The following is a 27,979-nucleotide window of genomic DNA, read 5'->3' as shown; positions in this document are numbered from 1 at the left end:
AAGCAAATAATATTAAACATGTAACTTGAAAAACGCCTGAAGTAAAAAAGAAAGAACCGTCTCAAACCAATGACCTAAGCTTCTACCCTAAGAACCTAGAAAATAAAGAGAAAAAAAAAAAAAATCCAAGCAGCTGGAATGAAGGAAATATAAAAATTAGAGTGGAAATTAATGGAATATATATTCTAGCTCCTCAAAATTTAGGATCCTTTTAAAACCAGCATGCGGTTGAGAGCTGAATGTATTGTCATGCTAATGAGCCAATGGTGTTTAGGCTCAGCCTTATAGGTGGGTTTTCTTCTCTAGATGGAACCAGTGCCTATCACTCGTGGAACATCCTTGAGTATATCTAGGCTCCAGATCACACACTGGGGTTCTAGTTTCCCTATGTTTTGGGGGCTCAGAGGTATTTACAGAGACCTTAATGAATGGACAAGGTCTCAATTCAGCACGTCTCCAAAGGCAGAAAATGAACTATTGGGACTTCATCAAGATAAAAACCTTTTTGGCAGAAATAAGTGGTGGTAGAAATAGAAAAAAGGAAACTATGATGAAACTGTTATAGCCTACATCGCACCGTTATTGTGCTAGTCAATGAATGTCTGACAACCGGCTCTCCAGAAAAATAGAAGTTCTGGTTTGTAGTATTTGCCAATGTCCATAAATGTAGTTAAATATCTAACATACTTGATAGAACAGCGCTACCAGCTCTTGATAGAACAAGATGAAAACCACTGGGGAAAAGAAGACATAAGCAACATTACCAACCAACTTGAATTAATTGCTAAAGAACAGTAAAGCACAAATGTGTATCCTTGTGGAGACCACCTGGAACATTCGCCAAGATGAACCATTCCCTGTGCCATAAAACAAGTCTAAGTAAACCTAAAAGTGTGGAAATTTTATAGAAAATGTGCTTTGACAACAAAATAATTAAGTTAGAAGCAGTAACAAATTATTCACAAAATCCTCACATATGACGGAATACCTTTCTATATAACTTATGGATAGAATAATACATTGTAATAATTGTAAGTGAATATTGCATAATCAGATAATACCAAATATAACTAAATGATAGGGATAGCACAGTGTGTCAAAATTTGTGGGATGTTAAACAATACTTAGGAGGAAACTAATAATGTTAAATAATGTTAAATGCCAATATTCAGAAAGAAGAAATATTTATTTATTTATTTATTTATTTATTTATTTATTTATTTAATATTTTTGCAGGATAAGGAATCGAGTCAGTGATATTGTAATAGCATTGTATGGTGACGGATGTGGGCATAGAATAATGTATGATTATTCATTATATATGAATCACTATGTTGTACACCTGAAATAGTATAGCATTGTGTGTCAACTATGCTCAAACAAAAAAAGAGGAAACATTTAAAATCTGTGATCCAAATTTCTTCCCTAAGAATCCAAAGAAAAAGAAGTTCTGGTCCAAGATGGTATACAAGGCTCCTGGATTCACTTCCTCCCACGGACACATGGAATTTACAGCTACGCATGGGACAGCTCCCACTGTAAGAAATCCAGAAGCTAGCCAGGGACTCCTACACATTGGGTTCAAGAGGAAATACCCACATGGAAACAGGAGCACAAAGCTGGGACACATTCTTGCCATAAACTCCACCCCCAACCCATAAACTCCTCCCCCAACCCAACAACAGACTGTTGAAAGGGAACTTACGACTCCCTGCTTCTTCCTGAAAAGCAAAGTGTTTGGAACCAACTTGGGGTGCCCAAACTTGTAAGACTTCCACCTGAGGAACGGCCCCCAAAACACCTCTATCTGGAACCCTGGGGGGCTTGCATGGAGACCCCCAAGACAATAGTAAACAAAGAAACAGATCTTAATGGGCTATACCCTCAGGGCTCAGCACAGCGAGAGCAGAGGGAACCGCCCACCTCCCCGGTCTTTTTTTTTTTAATGTTTTTTTATTGTATTATGTTAGTCACCATACAGTATATCCCTGGTCCACCTCCCAGTCTTACACTCAAAGAAGCCTATTTTCACATCTTAAAAGCTGCTGCCTGACGGTTAGGCTTCTAATTCAGAACACATCTAGGGGCTGACCGCATTCCTCGTTGGAAGTCCGGGAAGCCCGAGTTTGCACTCTGCATTCGCTCTGCCCAGCTCCGGATCCCTGGTGTCTCCCTGGAAAGAGCTTGCGCGCTTGTCTAGCACCCTGGTTTTTATGGCTGCTACCCAGACTGTACCCCTTGACTGCTGGGCTCTGGTGGCCAGCAGGGCTTGAGTTCTTGGACCCACAGGGCTATAGCAAATAAAGACAAATATTTGCAAAAATAATATTTGTGTGTTAGAACTGGCAAAATAATACTGGCAATAAACTTGCAAATATTGCAATAAGCTTGCAGTAAACTTACAAACAGATCGATTGACTCGTAAGAAATAATATTTGTGTATTTTAATTTTATATAATACAATAAATATGTATGTATAATAGATGATAGCCTTTATTAATTAGATAATTTGACTGATTATAAGATTTTTCTGGATTGCTTTTCTGCAATTTCATTTATTATGGCATCAAAATTTGTACTTTTAGCAAATTCAATTTCAATATATAATTGAAAATGATATCAGTCTCTTTGGCAAATACAAGACCCTAAATATTTTTCGATAATTTTTAATTTTGAGAAGGTTTTGGTTTTGTTTTTGTTTTTTTGGTTTTGTTTTGTTTTGCTGATGCAATGTTACTTGAGCGATTAGGAATATTTTATAGTGTGCGGCAACATTATGATGCTTTTTAAAAATTATTTATTTATTTATTTATTTAAAGATTTTTAAATTTATTTGACAGAGAGAGAGCACAAGCAGGGGAAGCAGCAGGGGGAGAGGGAGAAGCAGGCTCCCTGCCAAGCAGGGAGCCCGATGCAGGGGTTGATCCCAGGACCCTGGGATCATGACTTGAGCCGAAGGCAGACACCCAAATGACTGAGCCACCCAGGTGCCCCTCTGATGCATTTCTGATCAATTATTTTGAAATATAAATTTTAATATATCTAGACCTGATGAATTCTTACAGAACCATTTTTTAAAAAACGACGTACCTCTTCACAGAAATCAGTTTTGTGTAAATCTGAATTCAATGTTAGATATAAATGTATACAATGATAAATTAAATGTTTCCTCTGACATTTCTTGCAATATGTGGATATAATACAGAAAACTGAAAGTAGCTCCACAATTTGCATATACTTCAGAACACCTGTTTAATGCATTCTGTCTCTTCAATTACAAAGAAAATAATCTTAACCTTGTCTTACTAAAGATTGTTTAGTTTGAAGCTTCATATAAAATAGTGCTATTTTCCATCAAACGTGACAATATTTAAATTTAATATTTACTTCTGAGACTGTGGATAATTAGTTTACATTGCTGTAGCAGTTTTCAAAACTGGGATTCTAAATTCCCTGCAGAATTCTCATCATTCTTTTTTGACCTACTGTATGCTATGCTGTGCTCATCACAAGTGTAGCTGCCATCTCTCCCCACACAGCACGATCACAGTACCATTGTCTGTGTTCCCTGTGCTGTACCTTTCATCCCTGTGACTTATTCGTTCCGCACCTGGAAGCCTGTTCCTCCCACCCCCCTTCAGCCACTCTGCAACCACCAGTTTCGTATCTGCGTGTATTCATGGGTCTTTTCTGCTTTTGCTTTTTTGTTTGTTTTGCTTTATGTCTTAGAACCCTAAGAATGAAATATAAATGAAATCCTATGGTGTTTGCCTTTCTCTGGACTTATTTCACCTCGCATTATACCCTCATGGTCCAGCCATGTTGTCCCAAATGGCAAATTTTATTCTTTCTATGGCTGAGTAAAATTCTATTGTGTATATAGACCACATCTTCTTCTTTTTCTTCTTCTTTTTTTTTTTAGACCACGTCTTCTTTATAGGATTAGGAGCTTGTATCTGCTAGGAATTTACAAAAGTCTGTTTGGGTGCCAGAAGAACAAAATTTTACTAATCCTTCTCTGCCATATTTCCTGTGGAGATATTATGTATAGAATGCTATCGAGAGAACATAGTACAAGAGCAGTTAGTGTAACTGGGAAAGAAGGATCGGAAAGTGGGACAATAAAAAATAATAAATTCTGAATGATACCAAATAGGATCTTACTGAAAATAGAGCAAAAATGTTTAGCTCCAAATGTATGTAATTGTGTTGTCACCAGTCTCACGTGTCTGACTCTCAGGCTGACTGCATGTAAGTGACCCTTGCACACGAGGCCGGGAGGGTCGGGATGAAGTTCCGGTCAGCCCTCCCTTCCAGCTTCTGGCTCAGACAGCAGGTTGGTCCCGTCCGTTCTTGAGCTGGTTCCGCCCCGCTAAGGCTGTCGCGGCCGAGGGGCCGTCACATGGTTCAGAGCACGCAGCTGCACGGTGTTGCCCTGAGTTCCCCAGCATCTGCCTGTGCAGCCACTCAGACCCTTCGCTGTGCCTGCTTCCCGCCCCAGCAACACCTGTGCACAGCGCTGACGGCCGGACAGAGGGGTTTGTGCTCGGGCCTGACCCACTGTGGGAGGAGACTGTAGATTTTGCCCGCAGTAATAAACTCCCACATCATCAGCCTCCACCCTGCTGATTTTGAGGGTGAAATCTGTCCCTGACCCGCTGCCACTGAACCTGTCTGGGACGCCAGGGTCACGGTTGGAAACCTTATAGATCAGGCGCTTTGGAGACTGGCCTGGCTTCTGCTGGAACCAGTACAAATAGGTATTTCCATTACTGTGCAGGAGGCTCTGACTGGCCTTGCAGGAGATGGAGGCGGGCTCTCCAGGGGTGATGGGCAGGGACAGTGGGGTCTGCGTCATCATGATTTCCCCACTGGATCCTAAAAGAATGAGAGATACGTACAAGGTTATGCAGAAACAGTATAAGCCATTTTTACGATTTTAAGTTTGCGTAGTTTAGGCTAAATCATATTTTGTGATTTGATTCATACTCTCAATATATCCATCTTTTAAAGATGACCAAAGAATTTCAAGGCACAAAGTGGCCTCTTGCTTTTTCAGCATCTCAGTAAAGCACTGTCCTTTGTTCCTTCTTGGTTGTTAATTGTCCAAAAATTATATTCCCTTGGTTGGAGGGCAATCTCACCCCTGGACGGAATACACAGGGAGAACAGTCGCGCCCCCAGAACTCCCCCTCCCACCCCGTACTTCCTCCTCAGCCCCCCACTGCCCTTACCTGGGATCCAGAGCATCAGCAGCCCCAGGAACTGAGCAGGGAGCCTCATTTTGAGAAGCTGAACTGCTGAGTCCTAACAAGGAAAGACAGGCTCAGAGCTGTCCTTTATGTCAGACCTGCAAGGGAAGGTCCTCCCCAGGGCACAATATGCAAATCCCGTGGTGGGTGTGGCAGAGGGGAAAGAGCCAAAGGCAAGGTGCAGGTCCCTGTCCTGGGAGTCAAGGAGCTTAAAATGTCTTCTGTGCTTGGAGGACAAGTAACAGAGACAAATCCCTTACTGCCTGAGTGGGAAGAAGGATGTAACTGTGAAAATCCGAATCTGTGGCCAGACACAGTGCTCATAGCCCTGCCCTTCTGAGAAAGCTCCAGAGACCCTGAAGATACAGGCCTGAGTGTCCAGAGTCCATTTCTGGCAGGTGAATGGCCATCCCGCTTGGAGTTCTCTCAGCTAATGTCCAGGAGGAAACAGGTCCCAGTCCCACTTCAGCTGATTGGCAGGAGATGTGCAAATCCCAGGATGAACTGGAGATAGTTCTAGAGTCTCTGGAATCTGTTGTTTGCAGGTTAACGGTTTATGACAATGTAATAATGAGGTAGTAATGAATTAAACTCACCGTGGGGTTTTGTTAATTATACTCTGTAACAGGATGAAATTAAAAAGCCCTTGACAGGAAGAAAAGCATCCTCACAGGTAGAAAACTAATAGCCCAGCTAAGAGAATGGGAAGAAGACAATTGTATGCTCCAGGTGTCGAGTATAAAATTCATAGTAACCATTTTTTAAATATGGAGTGTATCCGGTCATACTTCTCTTTCTCTCCAAGATAGATAGATAGACACACACACACCCCGTATGTTGTATATGAGATATTTACACACACACAACCCCACACAGCACATCAATCAAAGAGATTTTTTTTCTTTTAAGTAGGCTCTACATCCAGTGTGGAGCCCAACACAGCCCTTAAATTCATGACCCTGAGTTCAAGCTGAGTTGAGATCAAGATTCAGATGTTTAACTGAGCCAACCCGGCGCCCCAATCAAAGGTATTTCTTAAGGGCAGTACCGCTGAGGAGGATGGGACAGAATGAACAAAGTTTCATTTAGTAATGTCTCATTTTACATCTTCTGTTTCTTCTTGATGCTCAGGAAACCTCTTCCCATACAGAGGCTTCCTCATCATGTGTAACCAGTTTCTGTCAGGCGTTCTGGCTTCTTGTTTGCTCTGTGTGAGAAATTGTGTCTCTCAGCACGCTGTCATGTTAGGCACCCACAGCCATGGAACTATAGTTCAAAAAGATTCTGTATGTGAGATTAGCAAAACCTGGGGTAACTTTTTAAATGTCTGTATCTATGAGGGACATTTTCTTGGGTCTTCAGTGAACGACAGTCACCGTGGAACAGGGTGCCAGGTCAGAGCTGCTTGGGGCATCAGCTTACCAACCATCCTTCGTTAAAATAGGGATGTAACCAGATGACTCTGCATGTGTCAGCCTGATGTATGTCATGTTGATTGTGAGAATTATGTCAACTTCAAATGACCTCCCAACTGAAGTCACTGTCCTGCAAACAAAATCCTGGAGAAACTGAAAGAATAGAGTTTGTAGTTTGTATTTCTATTAGATCTGAGGAAATTTAAACCCAAAGTCTTACTGAAGTGAAAAATAACTGAATAGTTGCAATTCTGGGCATGATTACACAAAAAAGCTCAGTCCGAGTATCTGCCAGAAATCCTCCTAGAGTAAGATCTTGTACCAAAGTTGAAAGAGCGATTGTGTAAAAATGGTTTTGAAAGTCAACTCTGAACTCTGTGGAGGGACCCGGGTGCTGATGACAAGTTGTGGTAGAGGTAGGACTATGTAGCCCATGACCCAGATTTTACTAGTTGGCAATTTATTTACCTTTGTGTATGTTTTTTTCAGTGATCTTTTCTTAGATTGCTAGCCCATGCAATCCTGAATCTTACTCTGAAAACGCAAGTCCTCCGTATCAATCTTGCTTGGGCATAAATTCAGAGAGACAAGCAAATGAAAATGAAAAAAATCAGGACCAAAACAAAAAGGATAAAAACAAGACGATATTATACATCTTAAAGTGAGTTTGCAGAACTTTTCATTATGGATGTTAAGTTAGGAAAAACATACTCTCCCACTGTATGTTAAATATACTAAAAAAAAAATCTCATTACCCATATCATATGTGAAACCTCAATGTGTGGAAATATGGCTGAGAATTATTCATCTGTCGTGTTTCTTTGACTGTGTATCACTTTTGCAAATGTGATGTTTACACAGAATTCTTTAGAATGCTTATATTTCTAAGAGGGTCACTATTTCTTATGAAGGTTCATGTGAAAACTTTAAAAGACTCATTTTGTGTTTGGTTGCTTATCTCATGATTTCTTGCCCATCAATATCTAGAAAATGAAATCTTATAAAAATTCTTTCTGGACAAGAAGAGGCTCGGAAATTTTCCTACATACCTGTCGACTGAAGGCCGAGTATTTCTAATTCCTAACAGGAATGTTTGTCTCCTGTGTGTTTACAATATCTGTTGTGCCCAGGACAATAAAACCGGCCTCATCAAAGCCTGTCCCTGCACCTTACACACAGAGACTCAGCATGTGCAAGGGGTGTAAGAAGAACCTCCATGAGATCCAGGTGGGGGACAGGATTCCGGGAGTCTCTAATCGTGTCCACTGTCACCTGAATGGGCAAGGACTTGGACAGGTGGGTCTTCCTGCAGTGCTGTCTCTGTGCTACGGGCTGTTCGTTTGGAGTCTGGACAACTGGAAGCCCGAGTGTGATTTGTGTACCTTGGGGCGACTGTGTTGTTGGTACAACTGTGTGAGTCCATTATCCCGGGGTCAGGGTGTGTGGGTGGGGAGCGGGACGCCGTTATACATTCTGCAGAACGTGATCTATACATTTTATCAATCCACACAGCTCACACTCTTAGTGCTTTAGCGAAGATGAGGGACACCCTGAAGCCTGTGTCCTGACTGAGCCCAAATGGAAGTTCTTTCTGAGAAAGGGTGAACTTGTCCTTGCCTGAGAACTGACATCAAGCCATCCAGCAGAGGGAGCATCTCCAACTTCAGGTCTGTTGAGGAGGAAATTGGGACCCGTGATCAAAATGGGTTGTCTTTTCGAGATAACTTCAAGTTGCCACCCCCAAGAGGATAAAGTCAGATAAATATTCTGCTTTACAGGTAATTCCGCTGGACCTATGGACCTATGTGCGTGTTCTGACTTTATAACGTCCTTGTCCAGCATGTGAAGCAGGTCATTCCTGAGCTTCAGTGACCTGGATGCTTCCAAGCCCTGATCTCCATCTGTGTGTCCGGATTCCTCCCAATATTTTAATTCATTTCTTTGATTTTCCTTGGAATAAACAAGTAAGTATATCAATTTTGTAGAGCTGTCTGAGGTTCCTGTGAGTCCTGTGGAGAATCGGGAGCGATGTCTTATGTTGACTGTGAAGGTTATTCTTATCAATTGTAATCCTTGGCCAGGCCCCAGTCACCACAATCTGATTAGGAAAAGTGAGACAGAAGTGCCCTTTGACCATACACCACCTCCTAATCCCTCCACTTTAATAAACACTTTACTTTGTGTAGCAATTTACATCCCCAACCCCAACGTCTCTCCTGTGAGAGATGGAACTTCTCCTGAGGACTTCTCATGAAGTCCTACAGTTTCTCGTCAGTTAAGAAATATCCTTCCATTGCCTGAATGTGAGATAGATTGAGTGTTTATGTAGTTATGTGTTTGACTTTTCTCTGTGGAATGTTTGGTTCACATGAGAGATGGAGAGGAAAGAATACTAAAGGGCCACTGCCTGTTCTGTACGTAAGACAGGCACGAGTTGAGTGCCCATTTGCGCAGCATTAACATATCCTGTCAGTGTTCTCTTTCTTCATGGGTCTGTTTGTGTTTGTGGGGTTATTTTTGTTTGTTTGTAGATTCCACATATAAGTGAAAACATATGGTATTTGTCTTTCTCTGTCTGACTCGTTTTGCTTAGCATTATACTTTCTAGACCCATCCATGTTGTTGCAAATAACTAGATATCATTTCCTTGGCTGAGCAATATTTTAATATATATATGTACATACCACCTATTTCCTTTCAGAATGAGGAGTTTATATCTGCTAGGAATTTACGACAGTCTATTTGGGTGCTTGACCACCAATCAATTTTACTAATTTTTCTCACCTTTATTTTCTGTGGGGATAGCGTGTATAAAATGCTGTCTAGAGAATATCGTAAGAGAGCAATTAGTGTAACTGGGAAAGGGGAGGTTCATAAAGTGGGACAATAAAAAAATAATAAATTCCGAACGAAACCAAATACGATCTTATTGAAAATAGAGCAAAAATCCTTAGCTCCAAATGTATGTAATTGTGTTGTCACCACTAGGCCTCACGTATCTGACTCTCACGCTGACTGCATGTAAGTGACCCTTGCACACGAGGCCGGGAGGGTCGGGATGAGGTTCCGGTCAGCCCTCCCTTCCAGCTTCTGGCTCAGACAGCAGGTTGGTCCCGTTCCTTTCTTGAGCTGGTTCTGCCCCACTAAGGCTGTCGCCGCCGAGGGGCCGTCACATGGTTCAGAGCACGCAGCTGCACGTTGTTGCCCTGAGTTCCCCAGCATCTGCCTGTGCAGCCACTCAGACCCTCCGCTGTGCCTGCTCCCCGCCCCAGCAACACCTGTGCACAGCGCTGACGGCCGGACAGAGGGGTTTGTGCTCGGGCCTGAACCACTGTGCTAGGTTTCTGTGTACCTTGCCCGCAGTAATACACTCCCACATCGTCAGCCTCCACCCTGCTGATTTTGAGGGTGAAATCTGTCCCTGACCCGCTGCCACTGAACCTGTCTGGGACGCCAGGGTCACGGTTGGAAACCTTATAGATCAGGCGCTTTGGAGACTGGCCTGGCTTCTGCTGGAACCAATGCAAATAGGTATTTCCATTACTGTGGAGGAGGCTCTGACTGGCCTTGCAGGAGATGGAGGCCGGCTCTCCAGGGGTGACGGGCAGGGACAGTGGCGTCTGTGTCATCACGATTTCCCCACTGGATCCTAAAAGAATGAGAGATACGTACAAGGTTATGCAGAAACATTATAAGCCATTTTTATGATTTTAAGTTTGCGTAGTTTAGACTAAATCATATTTTGTGATTTGATTCATACTCTAAACATATCCTATTTTTCAGATGACCGAAGAATTTCAAGGCACAAAGTGGCCTCTTGCTTTTTCAGCATCTCAGTAAAGCACTGTCCTTTGTTCCTTCTTGGTTATTCTTAATTTTCAAAGATCCAAAAATTATATTCCCTTGGTTGGAGGGCAATCTCATCCCTGGACAGAATACACAGGGAGAGCAGTAACGTCCCCAGAACTCCCCCTCCCACCCCGTACTTCCTCCTCAGCCCCCCACTGCCCTTACCTGGGATCCAGAGCATCAGCAGCCCCAGGAGCTGAGCAGGGAACCTCATTTTGAGAAGCTGAACTGCTGAGTCCTAACAAGGAAAGACAGGCTCAGAGCTGCCCTTTATGTCAGACCTGCAAGGGAAGGTCCTCCCCAGGGCACAATATGCAAATCCCGTGGTGGGTGTGGCAGAGGGGAAAGAGCCAAAGGCAGGGTGCAGGTCCCTGTCCTGGGAGTCAAGGAGCTTAAAATGTCTTCTGTGCTTGGAGGACAAGTAACAGAGACAAATTCCTTACTGCCTGAGAGGGAAGAAGGATCTGCCTTCTTGGTAGCTCTGTGTGAGAAGTTGTGTCTCTCACCGTGCTGTTATGCTAGGCACCCACAGCCATGGAACTATCATTCAAAAAGATTTTGTACGTGAGATTAGCAAAAACTGGGGTAACTGTTTTAGTATCTAGGGGTCACCTGCATCCATGACGGACAATTTCTTGGGTCTTCAGTGAATGCGAGTCACTGTGGAACAGGGTGCGGGGTCAGAGCTGCCTGGGGCATCAGTTTCCCAACTATCTTTCAGAGATCCTCCTGCATTCATAAGTTGGCATTTTGCAATTTAACATTTCTTCCAAAGCATATGACAATGATAAAACAATTTCCTCTTTAAGATCATCAAAAATTCCTTGAAAAGCGATCATTTCCGAAGCTGCTGTGTTTTACTTCTGAATGTCACATAGCTCATTAAAATAAGAACGTAACCTGATGATTCTTCATGTGTCAGCCGGACCTGTGTCATATTGAATCCTTTGTGAGGGGGTGTCAACTTCAAATTACCTCACAACTCAAGTCACTGTCCTGCAAACAAAACCCCGGATGAACCAAAGAACAGAGTTCGTAGTTCTTTAGAAGTACTGAGATCTGTTAGATCCCAGGTATTCAAATCCAAGGTCACACTGGATGGAACACTATGGGAATACCTGCAATCCCAGGCGTGAGTACACAAAAACTCTTGGTCGGAATGTCTTCTAGGAAATCCTCCTAGAAAATCCTCCTAGAGTTAGATTTTGCACCATAGTTGGAAGAATTATTATGTAAAAATGGTACTGAAAGTAAACCGTGAGCTCTGGGGAGGGACCCAGGTGCTGATAACAAATCGCGATAGTAGCAGGACTATAGTAGCCCATGTGCCGTATTTTACTAGTTGGCATTTTATTTACCCTTTCATACGTTTTCTTCCTCGATCTAGTCTTATTCTGCTAGGCAATGCAACCCCGATCTTAGTCTTGACAATGCCAGCCTTCCTAATGAGTCCTGCTGGTGAATGAATTCAGAGAGAAGCCACTGAAAATGAAAAAAGTCAGGACAAAAACAAAAGGGCAAATGCAAGATAATAGTATAAATCTTCAGGTGAGTTTGAAAACTATTCATTACAAATATTAAATGAATTATATTATCTAACACTGTGTGTCAAGGACAGTAAAAAAAATCAGAATCACATTACACATTATTATATGTGAAACCTCAATGTGTGGAAAAATGGCTGAAAATTATTCATCTGTCATGTTGTTTACTGTGTCTCAGTTTTGAAACTATTTTTTGTATAAAGTATTCCTAAGAATGCTTGAATATCAAAAATATTACTCTTTCCTACCAACGTTAACATGAAAACTTTAAAAGTCTCCTTTTCTGTTTGGTTGCTTATCTCATAATTTCTTGCCCTAAAATATCTAGAAAACCCAAAATCTTATAAAAGTTCTTTCTTGACAGAAAAGGCTTTGAAATGTTCCTCTACTGCCTGTAGACTGAAGGAAGGGTGTTCCTAATTCGAAACAGGAGTCTTTGTTCCATCTTGTTCACAACCTATGTTGTACCCTGGACAATAAAATGGACCCCATCAAGCTGGTCGCGGCACGCCACAGAGAAATACTCAGCCTGTGTGAGGGGTGTATGAAGAACCTCCATGAGGTGCAGTGAGGAACAGAGCTCTAGGAGTCTCTAATCTTGACCACTGTCACCTGAATGAGCAAGGACTACACAGGTGGGTTTTACTGCACTTCTGTCTCTTTGCCAGGGGCAGTCGTTTGGAATCCATGAAGCTGGAAGCCAGTGTGGGATTTGTGTACCTTGGGACGATTCTCTTGCTGCTTCAGGTATGTGAGCCCGTTATCCTGAGGTCGGAGTGTGTGGGTCGGGAGTTGGACTCTGGTATACGTTCTGTAGAACTTGATCTATAAATTTTATCAAGGCAAACAGCACAAACTCATAGTGCTTTGGCCAAGTTGAGAGACAGCCGACCTGTGTCCTGACTGAGCTCAAATGGAAGTTCTTTCTGAAAAGAGCTTGTTCTTGCCTGAGAACTGTGATCAAGCCATCCAGCAGAGGGAGCTTCCCCAGCTTCAGGTCTGTTGAGAAGATTCTTGGGACCTGTGATTGACATGGGTCTCCTTCTCTAAATAACTGCAAATTATCACCCACTAGAGGACAAACTCACAGCTAACTATGTTGGCTTCGGGCAGCTCACATACACATATGAATGTGTTGATCTTCTGACTTTATAAGTTATTTCTGAACCCTGTGAAGCAGGTCATTTCTGAGCTCCATGATCTAGATCCTTCAAGGCCCTGATCTCCATGTGTGAAATCTGAATTCCTTCCCAATATTGTCATTTCTTTTCTTTGATTTTCCTTGGAATCAATATATATGTAAATACATTTTGAAGAGCTGTCTGGGATTCATGTGAGTCCTGTGGAGAAATGGGAGCAATGTCTTAGTTGACTATCAAGGTTATTCCTATATCGATGCTAATCCTTTGGTAGGGCCCCCAACCCCCCCAGTCTAATTAGGAAAAGTGAGACACAAGTGCCCTTTGACCATACACCACCTCATAATCCTTCCACTTTAATAAATTCTTTACTTTGTGTAGCAATTTACATCCCCAACCCCAACGTCTCTCCTCTGAGGGATAGACTTCTACCCCAGGAGTTTTCATGAAGTCCTACAGATTTCTCGTCAGTTGAAAAATATCCTTCCATTGCCTGAATGTGAGATAGATTGAGTGTTTATGTATTTCTGTGTTTGCTTTTTCTCTGTGGAAAGTGTGATTCACATGAGAGATGGAGAGGAAAGAATACTAAAGGGCCACTGCCTGTTCTGTACGTAAGACAGGTACGAATTGAGTGCAGATTTGCGCAGCATTAACATATCCTGTCAGTGTTCTCTTTCTTCACAGGTCTGTTTGTGTTTGTGGGGTTTTTTTTTGTTTGTTTGTAGATTCCACATATCAATGAAAACATATGGTATTTGTCTTTCTCTGTCTGACTCGTTTTGCTTAGCATTATACTTTCTAGGCCCATCCGTGTTGTGGCAAATAACTAGATATCATTTCCTTGGCTGAGCAATATTTCAATATATACATATGTACATACCACCTACTTCCTTACGGGATTAGGAGCTTATTTCTGCTAGGAATTTACAACAGTCTATTTGGGTGCTTGACCACCGATCAATTTTACTGATTTTTCTCACCTGTATTTTCTGTGGGGATAGCGTGTATAGAATGCCATCTAGAGAACATCCTATGAGAGTAATTAGTGCAACTGGGAAAGCAGAGGTTCATAAGGTGGGATAATAAAAAATTATAAATTCTGACCCATTCTGGATAGTATCTTACTGAATATAGAGGAAAAATATTTAGCTCCAAATGTACGTTACTGTGTTGTCACCAGTATGTCTCAGGTGTCTGACTCTCAGGCTGACTGCATGTAAGTGACCCTTGCACACGAGGCCGGGAGGGTCGGGATGAGGTTCCGGTCAGCCCTCCCTTCCAGCTTCTGGCTCAGACAGCAGGTTGGTCCCGTCCATTATGAGCTGGTTCTGCCCCGCTAAGGCTGTCGCCGCCGAGGGGCCATCACATGGTTCAGAGCACGCAGCTGCACGTTGTTGCCCTGAGTTCCCCAGCATCTCCCTGTGCAGCCACTCAGACCCCCGCTGTGCCTGCTCCCCGCCCCAGCAACACTTGTGCACAGCGCTGACGGCCGGACAGAGGGGTTTGTGCTCCGGCCTGAACCACTGTGGGAGGAGACTGTAGATTTTGCCCGCAGTAATAAACTCCCACATCGTCAGCCTCCACCCTGCTGATTTTGAGGGTGAAATCTGTCCCTGACCCGCTGCCACTGAACCTGTCTGGGACCCCAGAGAAACGGTTGGAAACCTCATATATCAGGCCCTCTGGAGACTGGCCTGGCTTCTGCCGGAACCAATGCAAATAGGTGTTTCCATTACTGTGCAGGAGGCTCTGACTGGCCTTGCAGGAGATGGAGGCGGGCTCTCCAGGGGTGATGGGCAGGGACAGTGGGGTCTGCGTCATCACGATTTCCCCACTGGATCCTAAAAGAATGAGAGATACGTACAAGGTTATGAAGAAACAGCATAAGCCATTTTTATGATTTTAAATTTTGTGTTGGTTAGGCTAAATCATATTTTGTGATTTCATTCATACTCTATACATATCCAATTCTTAACGATGACCAAAGAATTTCAAGGCACAAAGTGGCCTCTTGCTTTTTCAGCATCTCAGTCAAGCACTCTTCTTGGTTCGTTTTAGTTTCTTTTATTTTTCACGGTCCAAAAATTATATTCTCCTTGCTGGAGGGCAATCTCATCCCTGGACAGAATACACAGGGAGAACAGTCGCGCCCCCAGAACTCCCCCTCCCACCCCGTACTTCCTCCTCAGCCCCCCACTGCCCTTACCTGGGATCCAGAGCATCAGCAGCCCCAGGAGCTGAGCAGGGAACCTCATTTTGAGAAGCTGAACTGCTGAGTCCTAACAAGGAAAGACAGGCTCAGAGCTGCCCTTTATGTCAGACCTGCAAGGGAAGGTCCTCCCCAGGGCACAATATGCAAATCCCGTGGTGGGTGTGGCAGAGGGGAAAGAGCCAAAGGCAGGGTGCAGGTCCCTGTCCTGGGAGTCAAGGAGCTTAAAATGTCTTCTGTGCCTGGAGGACAAGTAACAGAGGCAAATTCCTTACTGCCTGAGTGGGAAGAAGGATGTAACTGTGAAAATCCGAATCTGTGGCCAGACACAGGGCTCACAGCCCTGCCCTTCTGAGAAAGCTCCAGAGACCCTGAAGATACAGGCCTGAGTGTCCAGAGTCCATTTCTGGCAGGTGAATGGCCATCTGGCTTGGAGTTCTCTAGCTAATATCCAGGAGGAAACAGATCCCAGTCCCACTTCAGCTGATTTTGAGGGGATCTGCAAATCCCAGGATGAACTGGAGATAGTTCTAGAGTCTGTGGGATCTGCTGTTTGCAGGTTAATGGTTTATGACAATTTAATAACGATGTAGTAATGAATTAAACTTACCCTGGGACCTCGTGTATTATAGTCTATGAGTGGATGAAACTAAAAAGCCCTTGACAGGTAGAAAAGCATCTGTCTCTTCCAGGTAGAGAAGTAATAGACCCGTGGAAGAGAATAGGAAAGAAGACAGAATTTTATGCTTCATGCAGTGAGTATGAAATTTGTAGCAAGCATTTGTTACAATGTGGTGTGTATCCTGCCATGCTTCTCTCTCTGTCCCCAGAGATAGGTAGATGGATGATAGGTCGATAGATGGTGGTAGATAAATGGATAGGTAGATGATAGACAGACAGCATATTGTGTATATTGAGAATTGTATACACACACACACACTGACTGACACATGTACCATATCAATCATAGAGATTTCTTGTTTTTTAAAGATTGTGTTTATTTAATTGAGCAGAGAGCGAGTGAGCATGAGGGAGAGAGAGAGAGCAGGAGCAGGGTGGAGGGGCAGAGGCAGAGGGAGACGCAGACTCCCTGCTGAGCAGCGACCCAGTGCGGGGCTGGATCCCAGGACCCTGAGATCATGACCTGAGCCGAAGGGAGATGTGTAACTGAGTGAGCGCCCCAGACACCCCAATGAAAGAGATTTCTTAAGGGCAGCCCTGCCTAAGAGGATGGGACGGAATGAACAATGTTTCATTTTGTAATGTTTCCTTTTAGGTTATCTTTTTCTTACTGACCCTCAGGAAACCCCTTCCCATACGGAGGCTTCCTCATCATGTGTAACTAGTGTCTGTCTACGGTTCTGCTTTCTCATTAGCTCGTGTGAGAAGCTATGTCTCTCAACTGGCTTTGCAGCTGGGCATCAACATGCGTCTACAGTTCATGAGCTCATCTCAAAGAGATTCCATATGTGAGAGTATAAAAATGGGGCTGTTTTAATGTCTAGGGGTCACCTGTACCTGTGATGGACGTTTTCCTGGGTCTTCAGTGAACGACAGTCACCATAGAACCCGGTGCGGGGTCAGAGCTGCTTGGGGCATCAGTTGACTAACCATCCTTCATTACAACAGGGACATAACCGGATGATTCTGCTCGTGTCAGTCTGGTGTATGTCCTAATGATCTTTTGTGAGAATTGTGTCAGCTCAAATGACCTCACAACTCGAGTCACTGTTCTGCAAACAAAATCCTGGAGAAACTGAAAGATCAGAGTTTGTAGTTCCGTTAGAGCTCAGGAAATTTAAACCCGCAGTAGTAGCAAATTGAAAAAACCCTGAATAATTATAATTTCAGGCATGAGTACACATAAATAGTTGGTCTGAATATCTTTGGCAGGTGGCTGTCCCTGACCAGCTGTGTGGACGACACCAAGCACTTTCCCGATGGAGGTTCCCCAGGGGCACAGCCTCCTGGGTCTGGGTCTGCTCTCAGTGGCTTCTGGGTCCGTACTTCCTCCTCCACGGCAGCTGCCTGTGGCTCTGCAGGGCGGCGTGGAGACCCCAGCTGGAGAAGGACTAACCCATCAGGGGTCTTGTCGTGTAAAGGCGGTGACGAAGGGACCTGTGCCTCCGACCAGATGTAGGTAAGGGGTTCCCATGCCTCCCTCCTCAGGTTTGATTAGTTTGCCAGAGCAGCTCACACCAGTCGAAAATTACCTACTCATATTACCAGTTTATTAAAGGATACGATGCAGATACAGATGATTGGTAGATGGGGGGATACCTAATGTGAAGACTGGAGGGTCCTCGGTGCAGCAGCTTCTGTCCCCACAGAGTTGGGGTGTGTCATCCTCCCAGTTGGACGTGTTCACCAACCTGGGAGCTCTCTGAACCCTGCATTTAGGGATGTAATGGAGCTTCCTCACATAGACACGATCAATATTAACTCCGTTTTAGCCCCTTTCCCCTCCCGAGAGGATGGGTGATGTGGCTGCACATTCCCAACTTGTAATCATGGCTTGGTCTTTCTGGTGGCCAGTGCCCATCCAGGAGCCCACTCGGGGCCATCTTCACAGAATAAAAGATACTCCTAGTGTTTTTATCTCTTAGGAGATTACAAGGGTTTTAGGAGCTCTGCACCAGAAGCTTGGGATGCAGATCAATACGTATATTTTCTATTATCTCACAGGCATAAATCAGGAATTCTAGAAGACCACCGTCCTTAGAGAAGCTGGGGGCCTGGTGTTCCTGCTGGAAGGGAGCCCATACCCTACACAGACTCCAGGGCACCAAACAGTGCATGGTTTTTGTTTTGTTTTGTTTTTTTTAAGATTTTATTGATTTATTTGAGAGGGAAAAAGAGGGTGGGAGACGGTGAGGGTGCACCTGAGGGGGAGGGGCAGAGGGAGAGAGAAGCAGTCTCTTGCTGAGCAGGAAGCCTGACCCCAGGACCTGAGATCATGACCTGAGCCAAAGGCAGAGGCTTTACTGACTGAGCCTCCCAGGCGCTGCTCCCCTGCTGTCCCAGGCAAAGTGCAGGTTGTAAAGGACACTCAGTGGAGCTGAAGAGGGAGCTGTTGGGGAAATTTGTTTGCAGAGAGCTGGACTTTGGCCTCTTTAGCCCTCCTTCCTTTTGGACTGCCTGGGAGGGATAAGGCTGTCCTAGGGCCCTTCCTCACTCTCAGGGCTCTTTGGCAATATTAATGTATTTGCCTATTTAGGCAAATAAAACAGGGAATATGAGGATTATATCCAGGGCTCTTTGGCAATATTAATGTATTTGCCTATTTAGGCAAATAAAACAGGGAATATGAGGATTATATCCAAATCAAAGACTCTCAAGTGAACTGTTGGGAAGTTCTTGTTGGGAAGTGAGTGAGTTCCGCTTGGCGGTGAACGGAGCTAAGTACCCTTTTCTCTTGAATTTCTGCTTATAAAGTTCCATTCAGATTAGGAAAAGAGATGATCAAAGTCATTTGTCTGTCGTCTTCTGGGAGAAAGTAGAGAAACTTTACATGAAGGTTTTCCTTTTCTAGGAATCAAGTGAAAACAAGAATCATTTAGAAGATTTCGTCTCTCCTACAATAATTCTCATTGCTTTACCAGATGACCCCTAGTAAGCCACTTTCTGAACCCTACAGACTTTTTCCTTTGAGAAATGGTGAGAAAGAACGTGGTGGTTTCTGGGATTCCTCTGAGCCCCCAATGGGATAACATGAATTTCAATGGACAACAACTTTAGGTACCTTAAGTGCTGTAGTTGAGGATTGTATCCCAATCCCCAAAATTCTTCTCCATTTTCTATAGAATTTTCTATGGTTGAGATTTATGTCCTCCTTCTTACGCACTCCCACCCCAAGGCCACAGAATATCTTGTCACATTGCTCTGATATCTACAATTTTTCTACAGTCGACCTACCTTTAAGGAGAAGGAGAGGGGATTATGCGTCAAGCCCCTCTCTGTGTTGAGACAAGAACACTAGGAGTCAGAGTCCAGAGCCGAACGTGCGGTGTGTGGTGTAGGAATGTGTCCTGCACTGCGTTCCCTTATTCCCCAGTGGTTACTCTCTGGTGATTATGATAAAGTATTAGCGTGGAGGCCTCAAGACTGTGGTTTTTGTGTTGTTTTATGGTGCCTGAATAATCCTATAATTGATGGGTTTGAAAGTTACTGCTTTCAGGATCCTTTCCTTGATCAGAAGTTGAGAGAATGAGAACAAGACATGCTTTCCCGGATCTGACCTTCCCACCCTGTACTCCCATCTCAATATGCTCTGCTTTGTAGTTGGTTGCATAAGTTTAAAGATTTGGGGTTTTATATTGAAAAGTTTGACCTATTTGAAAAATGATTTCTATATATGTTGCAAGAAAACGGGTATCTTTTTTCCATAGAGAACATCGTACACGAGCAGTTAGTGTAACTGGGAAGGAAGATCAGAGGAGAAAAATAAAAAATACTAATTTCTGAATGGTACCAGATATTATCCTCTTGAAACTATAGCAAAATTTGTCAGCTCCAAAATGTATTTAATTTGCATTTTCACCAATATAACTCATGTTTCAGACTCTCAGGCTGACGAAGTGTAAGTGACCCTTGCACCCGAGGCCGGGAAGGTCGGGATGAGGGTCTGGTCAGCTCTCCCGTCCAGCTTCTTGCTCAGACAGCATATTGGTCCCCTCTCTTCTTGAGCTGGTTCTGCCCCCCAGCAGCTGTCGTCACCGAGGGACCGTCACATGGTTCAGAGCACGCAGCTGCACGTTGTTGCCCTGAGTTCCCCAGCATCTGCCTGTGCAGCCACTCAGACCCTCCGCTGTGCCTGCTCCCCGCCCCAGCAACACCTGTGCACAGCGCTGACGGCCGGTCGGAGGGGTTTGTGCTCGGGCCTGAACCACTGTGCTAGGTTTCTGTGTACCTTGCCCGCAGTAATACACTCCCACGTCGTCAGCCTCCACCCTGCTGATTTTGAGGGTGAAATCTGTCCCTGACCCACTGCCACTGAACCTGTCTGGGACCCCAGAGAAACGGTTGGAAACCTTATAGATCAGGAGCTGTGGAGACTGGCCTGGCTTCTGCTGGAACCAGTACAAATAGGTGTTTCCATTACTGTGCAGGAGGCTCTGACTGGCCTTGCAGGAGATGGAGGCCGGCTCTCCAGGGGTGACGGGCAGGGACAGTGGCGTCTGTGTCATCATGATTTCCCCACTGGATCCTAAAAGAATGAGAGATACGTACAAGGTTATGCAGAAACAGTATAAGCCATTTTTACGATTTTAAGTTTGTGTAGTTTAGACTAAATCATATTTTGTGATCTGAATCATACTCTAAACATATCCAATTTTTAAGATGACCGAAGAATTTCAAGGCACAAAGTGGCCTCTTGCATTTTCAGCATCTCAGTAAAGCACTATCCTTTGTTCCTTCTTGGTTATTCTTCATTTTCACAGGTCCAAAAATTATATTCCCTTGGTTGGAGGGCAATCTCACCCCTGGACAGAATACACAGGGAGAGCAGTAGCGCCCCCAGAACTCCCCCTCCCACCCCGTACTTCCTCCTCAGCCCCCCACTGCCCTTACCTGGGATCCAGAGCATCAGCAGCCCCAGGAACTGAGCAGGGAGCCTCATTTTGAGAAGCTGAACTGCTGAGTCCTAACAAGGAAAGACAGGCTCAGAGCTGCCCTTTATGTCAGACCTGCAAGGGAAGGTCCTCCCCAGGGCACAATATGCAAATCCCCTGGTGGGTGTGGCAGAGGGGAAAGAGCCAAAGGCAGGGTGCAGGTCCCTGTCCTGGGAGTCAAGGAGCTTAAAATGTCTTCTGTGCTTGGAGGACAAGTAACAGAGGCAAATTCCTTACTGCCTGAGAGGGAAGAAGGATCTAATGTGAAAATCCGAATCTGTGGCCAGACACAGTGCTCATAGCCCTGCCCTTCTGAGAAAGCTCCAGAGACCCTGAAGATACAGGCCTGAGTGTCCAGAGTCCATTTCTGGCGGTTGAATGGCCATCCCGCTTGGAGTTCTCTCAGCTAATGTCCAGGAGGAAACAGATCCCACTCCCACTGCTGCTTATTGGCAGCCGATCTGCAAATCCCAGGATGAACTGGAGATAGTTCTAGAGTCTCTGGGATCTGCTGTTTACGGGTTAACGGTTTAAGACAGTTTAATAACGATGTAGTAATGAATTAAACTCACCCTGGGACCTCGTGTATTATACTCTATGAGAAGACGAACGTGAGATGATCTTGACATGTAGAAAATCATCTGTCTCTTCTAGGTAGAGAAGCAGTAGTCCTTCGGAAGAGTATAGAAAAAAGACAGAATTTTATGCTTCAGGCAGTGAGTATGAAATTTGTGGTAAGCACTTGTTACAATCAGGTGTGTATCCTGCCTGCTTCTCTCTCTCTCCCCAGAGATAGATAGTTGATAGATAGATAGATAGATAGATAGATACATAGATAGATAGACAGACAGATAGACACACGCACACACATGGTATCTGTGAGACCCTTCCTTAAAATGGGGACATAAACTGATGATTCTTCATGCGTCAGCTGGACATTCTGTTGTATTGAATCATTTGCGACAATTGTGTCAACTTCAAATTACCTCACAACTAAAGTCACTGTTCTGCAAACAAAATTCTGGAGAAACTAAGGAATAGAGTTTGTAGTTCTGTTAGCTCTCAGGTAATTTAAATGTAAAGTCATACGAAATTGAAAAATAACTGAATACCTATAATTCCAGGCATGAGTACACAAAAAATCTCATTCTGAATATCTTCTAGGAAATCCTCCAAGAGTTAAATTTTGCACCAGAGTTGGGAGAATTATTATATACAAATGGTACTGAAAGCAAACCCTGGTCTCAGTGCAAAGCCTCGGGTGTTGATGACAAAGTACGATGGAAGTACGATTATAATAGCCCACGTCCCATAGTTCACTAGCTAGCATCTTATTCGCCTTTTTTTGTGTGTTTTCTTCCTAGATCTATACTTACAGTGCTAGCCAGTGGACTCCTGAGTCTTACTCTTGAAAATGCCAGCCTTCTTAATGAATCCTGCTAGTGTATGAATTCAGAAAGATAAGCCCCTGAAAATGAAAAAAATCAGGACAAAAACAAATGGAAAATATAAGACTGTATTATAAACCTTAAGGCGAGTTTGAAAAACTATTCATTACAGATGTTAAATTAAGAATTACATTATCTAACACTATCTGTGAAGTATACTAAAAAACAATAAAGAATCACATTACACATTCTCCCATGTGAAAACTCAGTGTGTGGACATATGGCTGAAAATTATTTATCTGTCGTGTTGATTTACTGTGTATCAGTTTAAGTTTGTTTTTTCCTTTACAAAATATTCCTAAGAATGGTTGAATTTCAAAAATATTATTATTTCCTACCAAACTTAATATGAAAACTTTCAAAGCCTCCTTTTGTGTTTCATTATGTATCTTATAATTTCATACCCTAAAATATTTAGAAAATGCAAAATCTTATAAAAATGCTTTCTCGTCTAAAAGACTTTGAAATGTTCCTCTACTGCCTGTAGACTGAAGGAAGGGTGTTCCTAATTCGAAACAGGAGTCTTTGTTCCTTCCTGTTCACAACCTATGTTGGACCCTGGACAATAAAATGGACCCCATCAAGCTGGTCACGGCACACCACAGAGAAATACTCAGCCTGTGTGAGGGGTGTAGGAAGAACCTCCGTGAGGTCCAGTGGGGAACAGGGCTCTAGGAGTCTCTAATCTTGACCACTGTCACCTGAATGAGCAAGGACTACACAGGTGGGTTTTACTGCACTTCTGTCTCTTTGCCAGGGGCAGTCGTTTGGAATCCATGAAGCTGGAAGCCAGTGTGGGATTTGTGTACCTTGGGACGATTCTCTTGCTGCTTCAGGTATGTGAGCCCGTTATCCTGAGGTCGGAGTGTGTGTGTCGGGAGTTGGACTCTGGTATACGTTCTGTAGAACTTGATCTATAAATTTTATCAAGGCAAACAGCACAAACTCATAGCGCTTTGGCCAAGTTGAGAGACAGCCGACCTGTGTCCTGACTGAGCTCAAATGGAAGTTCTTTCTGAAAAGAGCTTGTTCTTGCCTGAGAACTGTGATCAAGCCATCCAGCAGAGGGAGCTTCCCCAGCTTCAGGTCTGTTGAGAAGATTCTTGGGACCTGTGATTGACATGGGTCTCCTTCTCTAAATAACTGCAAATTATCACCCACTAGAGGACAAACTCACAGCTAACTATGTTGGCCTCAGGCAGCTCACATACACGTATGAATGTGTTGATCTTCTGACTTTGTAAGTTATTTCTGAACCCTGTGAAGCAGGTCATTTCTGAGCTCCATGATCTAGTCCTTCAAGGCCCTGATCTCCATGTGCGAAATCTGAATTCCTTCCCAATATTGTCATTCTTCTCTTTGGTTTTCCTTGGAATCGGTATATGTGTAAATACATTTTGTAGTGCTGTCTGGGACTCATGTGAGTCCTGTGGAGAAATGGGAGCGATGTCTTAGGTGACTGTCAAGGTTATTCCTATATCAACGCTAATCCTTTGGCAGAGCCCCCAACCCCCCCAGTCCAATTAGGAAAAGTGAGACAGAAGTGCCCTTTGACCATACGCCGCCTCATAATCCCTCCAGTTTAATAAAGTCTTTACTTTGTGTAGCAATTTACATCCCCAACCCCAACGTCTCTCCTGTGAGGGATGGAACTTCTGTCCTGAGGACTTCTCATGAAGTCCTCCAGTTTCTCGTCAGTTAAAAATTATTCTTCACTGCTGGAATTTGAGATTGATTGTTTATTTTGCTTGTTTGTTGTTTCTCTGTGGAAAGTGTGTTCCCTTCTCTCCTCCACCAGAGCACTGCCTTGCCTGTGTGTCCTTCTAGCAGAGAGCTTTCTCATTCTGAGCTCAAGCCCCGAGCCCTGAGTTCCTTGGGGAAAATAAGGAAGCAAGATTCTCTCCGTGTATCTAGGGCAGAATTTTAGGGCCCTGCCTTTGAGTCCTAGCCTCCCCCTCAAATCAATGAGCTTGGGAGTAGGAACTGACTTAGGTCCAGGAACTGAGTCAGAAGCTGGGACTTTAGGCTTCAGCTCCCCTGACCTAGAGTTTTCCAGTGACAGAGACAAAATACTCGAAGAGTCTGCACAATATTTACTTTCTAATAGTATGTCTAATAATATGTGCTCAATTATCTACTGTCACATTCTCTCTTTCTGACATCGTTCTGTCTATGAAGGTTGTTATGACAATCTGGCCTGGGCTAGTCTTGGATATCACTGGTCACAGGCATTGTTCCCTGGAAAGCAGACTCATATGGAATGTAGCATGTGGGACACTGGCTGGGGAATGTTCTTGAGATCACCATCTCTGGAAAGAGAAAGCAGGATTGGGCAGAGGAGGGAGTGGAACTGGGATGCAGGAGAACCAAAGCCTAAGCCAACCCCCCAGGGGGTGCAGCCCTGTGGCAGCTCTCCAGAGTGGATCAGAATGGGGACACATGGGTCAGATCCTTACCTGGGGTACCATCTCTTCCTCTCCTGCTGTACCTTTATGCACGCGGGATGTACCTGCCAAAGAAGCAGGTCTTTTCAGATTGGTTCCTACTTTCCCCCCAGACTTCCTCACTTTCACTTCTATTTTTGCTGTTTATTGAATGTATGGAGAGTCTATGACATTATTTTTGTCATCACTCTAGGACTTTGGTTTTATATTAGAGCTAGTTTTGGAATTTGTTATGGGAAAGGAAATGACTTAGCTTTGTTCAGGGAAGATCTCACATTCGGGTGTGTATCCACCCCATGTGTATGTTTAGGGAGGAGGAGGATGGCCCCGCACATTGTGGGGAAGGTGTCCCCACTCTCATGGAGACCGGACACAAACCACCACCCTGGGGTGGAGAAGCTCCAGTACATAAAAGCCAGGTGGCTGTCCCTGACCAGCTGTGTGGATGACACCAAGCATTTCCTGATGGAGGTTCCCCAGGGGCATAGCCTCCTGGGTCTGGGTCTGCTCTCAGTGGCTTCTGGGTCCGTACTTCCTCCTCCACGGCAGCTGCCTGTGGCTCTGCAGGGAGACGTGGAGACCCCAGCTTGAGAAGGACTAACCCATCAGAGGTCTCATCGTGTAATGGCAGTGACGAAGGGACCTCTGCCTCTGACCAGATATAGGTAAGGGGTTCCCATAATTGTGCTGCCTGGACCCCACTCCAGAGAAGTGAGCCCCTCTGGTCATATGTTTCTCCTCCCCTCTCTCTATGCCGAGAGCCACTCTACAGGAATGCAGCTGATAGTCAGAGTCTTAACGGCCCCTGCAGTGAAGAGTGCCAAGGCACTGTGGTTTAGCCTTTCCAGAACCTTCCGACAGAAAGACCTGAGGGAACACCGAGGACAGAATACTAAGGAAGCTCTTTCACAATAATTGCATAAGTCAGGCATACATTTATGTCTGTTAAATAATTTCCTTTTCTCTACTCTCTCTTTCTTTTAAAATTGTTAAACAAAACAAAAACAAAACCAGAAATAATTCATAAAAATAAGGAAACATCTGTGTTCATCTGGAATTGAAAGCTCTTGGTGGTTTGTTTTGTTTTGTTTTGTTTTTTTATCTCCAGGTACCTGACTAGTCCCTATTTCACCCCTGGTAATAAATGTTTCTTTCTTTTTTTTTTTTTTTTAAAGATTTTTTATTTATTTATTTGACAGAGAGAGACAGCCAGCGAGAGAGGGGGAACACAAGGAGGGGGAGTGCGAGAGGAAGAAGCAGGCTCCCAGCGGAGGAGCCTGATGTGGGGCTCGAACCCAGAATGCTGGGATCACACCCTGAGCCGAAGGCAGATGCTTAACCACTGCGCTACCCAGGCGCCCCTAAATGTTTCTTTCTAAGTCTCCATATCTCTTTCCTTACCTGGGCAAGAGGGAAATGAGGTAGTTAATATATACCCCAATGACCCATGCAATGGGCTCTCTGTTAAAAGTCCGTAGGACTTAGGTCGATTTGTTTCACCCCTGGTTTCTTTTGGCTGCAGAACAACCTGTTGAATTGTTCCAGTTTCATCCAAGTTTCTTCAGTGTCACTTAGGTATAAAATATGGGGATGGTCTAAAATATAATGAACAGTCTAAAATATTTAACACATGGGTTATGCATCTCTAAAATGTAATTTTATCTTCTAATTCGCCAAAAAGGCCAGAGAAATAACTCAACCAATATTTTAGAGACATGACAACTGTTGACAAAACAAATGCTAGTTCCTATTTGTAGGATGAAATTGAGATTTTAACACATACTGTTAAACGAATCTGATCAGACTTGATAACTGCCCGTCCCCAAGATTCCGATAGCCTCCTCTCAGAAGGCTGAGTATTGTCCCTTATGCTCCATTTGAAGACAAGTGGTATTACCCACGAATTCATTTTTCAGTCAGTCTGCTTTATGCTTGTTAATTAGTAGTTTCATTTAGTTGTTATTTCCCTGTAAATCATAGGAGCTGTGATCTACGTCATGACGGTATTAATAGATTTCACCATAAAATGAAAAAAAAAGATTGGATAATATCTCATACCTGGAATTCACCACATGAATGTGGACATAGAGATACGGGGACTTTCATAGGCTGTAGTGGTTTGTAGGAAAAAGTATCTCCATTCATACCCTTAGGACCTCCACTGAGTGGGAAAACCTATATTCAGATAAGTATACCAATTGGTGTATGATTTAGAAACAAAGATGATAAAGAAAATTCCTCAAGCCAGGGTAGTACTATATCTGGTCGTGGACACCAATTTTTTATGGGGAGATACCGGAGTCATATTCATCTGGTTAATTCATAAGATAATTGTATAAACACATCAAAAATATGTATCCTCATGTACGTATATTATACACATACACACATATGTGCATATGGGCACACATTCACATGTATAATTTTATTTATGAAATTTAGATTTAATCACTTTTAATTAGTCTGCATTATCCATAAAAATTATCATCATTACTCCTCTAAGTAATCTTAGGTAGATGTTTCTACAGTGGGGTAAATTTTACACTTTTAATTCAAATATTTCTTTTTTAAAACATTTCTTTATGTGTTTGTGTCTTCTTATGAATGGATTTCCAAGGATTCATTTTTATGCCATTGGTTTTAATAAAACCTGTCAATTTCTATGCGAAGATGTGTAAAAACCATATTAGCCAGATTTTACACAGTGTTTTAACAAACCAGTCAACAACTCAGTGGCTTGTAATACTACGCATTTGTTTCTGTAGTCATGGGTGTTCATGTTGACGATGATTTGGATAATGCGCACAGGGCTCAGCCATGTGGTTCTTCTGCAGGGCGAGGAACTGTTCTCCAGCCTGTGCACTGTGTTTGATCTGGGGCCAAGACTGAGGGTGTGGTGACTACCCATGGCACATCATTCTCATGGCAAGCTGTAGGAGGGCACAGAATCCCCAAAACAAGCAAGTTTAAGTCCAGTTCTTCCGACACGGTTGCGTATGATTTTGACTTATTCTTAGGTCTTCATAACTCTTTGAATTTCTAAAAATCATTCTTCTATTTAATT

The 27,979-nt window shown here is 43.7% G+C and overlaps 1 protein-coding gene, 1 long non-coding RNA gene and 1 gene segment (V, D, J or C); 2 read left to right on the top strand and 1 right to left on the bottom strand.

Moving 5' to 3' along the window:
* The window catches only part of RPIA (ribose 5-phosphate isomerase A), a 110,307-nt gene extending 103,039 nt beyond the window's left edge, over positions 1-7,268 (top strand). Inside the window, exon 9 of the mRNA XM_040623211.1 lies at positions 7,157-7,268. Within this exon, the coding sequence (XP_040479145.1) occupies positions 7,157-7,170 (14 nt within the window). The 3' untranslated portion in view covers positions 7,171-7,268. The remainder of the gene's footprint in view (positions 1-7,156) is intronic.
* Positions 1-27,979, bottom strand: part of LOC103671488 — a 66,432-nt gene that overhangs the window by 36,217 nt on the left and 2,236 nt on the right.
* LOC121101006 overlaps positions 10,964-27,979 on the top strand; it is a 42,297-nt gene continuing 25,281 nt past the window's right edge. Inside the window, exons 1-9 of one of the 11 annotated variants that reach the window (XR_005832852.1) lie at positions 10,964-12,064; positions 12,425-12,622; positions 12,729-12,807; positions 16,104-16,166; positions 16,788-17,551; positions 18,097-18,210; positions 18,944-19,023; positions 21,678-21,757; positions 23,229-23,307. This is a non-coding gene — a long non-coding RNA (uncharacterized LOC121101006). Of the gene's footprint in view, positions 12,065-12,424; positions 12,808-16,103; positions 16,167-16,787; positions 17,552-18,096; positions 18,211-18,943; positions 19,150-21,677; positions 21,758-23,228; positions 23,308-27,979 lie in introns of all 11 variants that reach the window. The other 10 variants (XR_005832846.1, XR_005832850.1, XR_005832848.1 and 7 more) reach the window with 10 other exon arrangements.

Source organism: Ursus maritimus, unplaced genomic scaffold (assembly GCF_017311325.1).
Source record: "Ursus maritimus isolate PB19 unplaced genomic scaffold, ASM1731132v1 scaffold_6, whole genome shotgun sequence".
In the NCBI taxonomy this organism is placed as follows: Eukaryota; Metazoa; Chordata; class Mammalia; order Carnivora; family Ursidae; genus Ursus; species Ursus maritimus.
The sequence above is the reverse complement of the archived record's forward strand: the minus strand, read 5'-3'. Positions and strand labels throughout refer to the sequence as shown.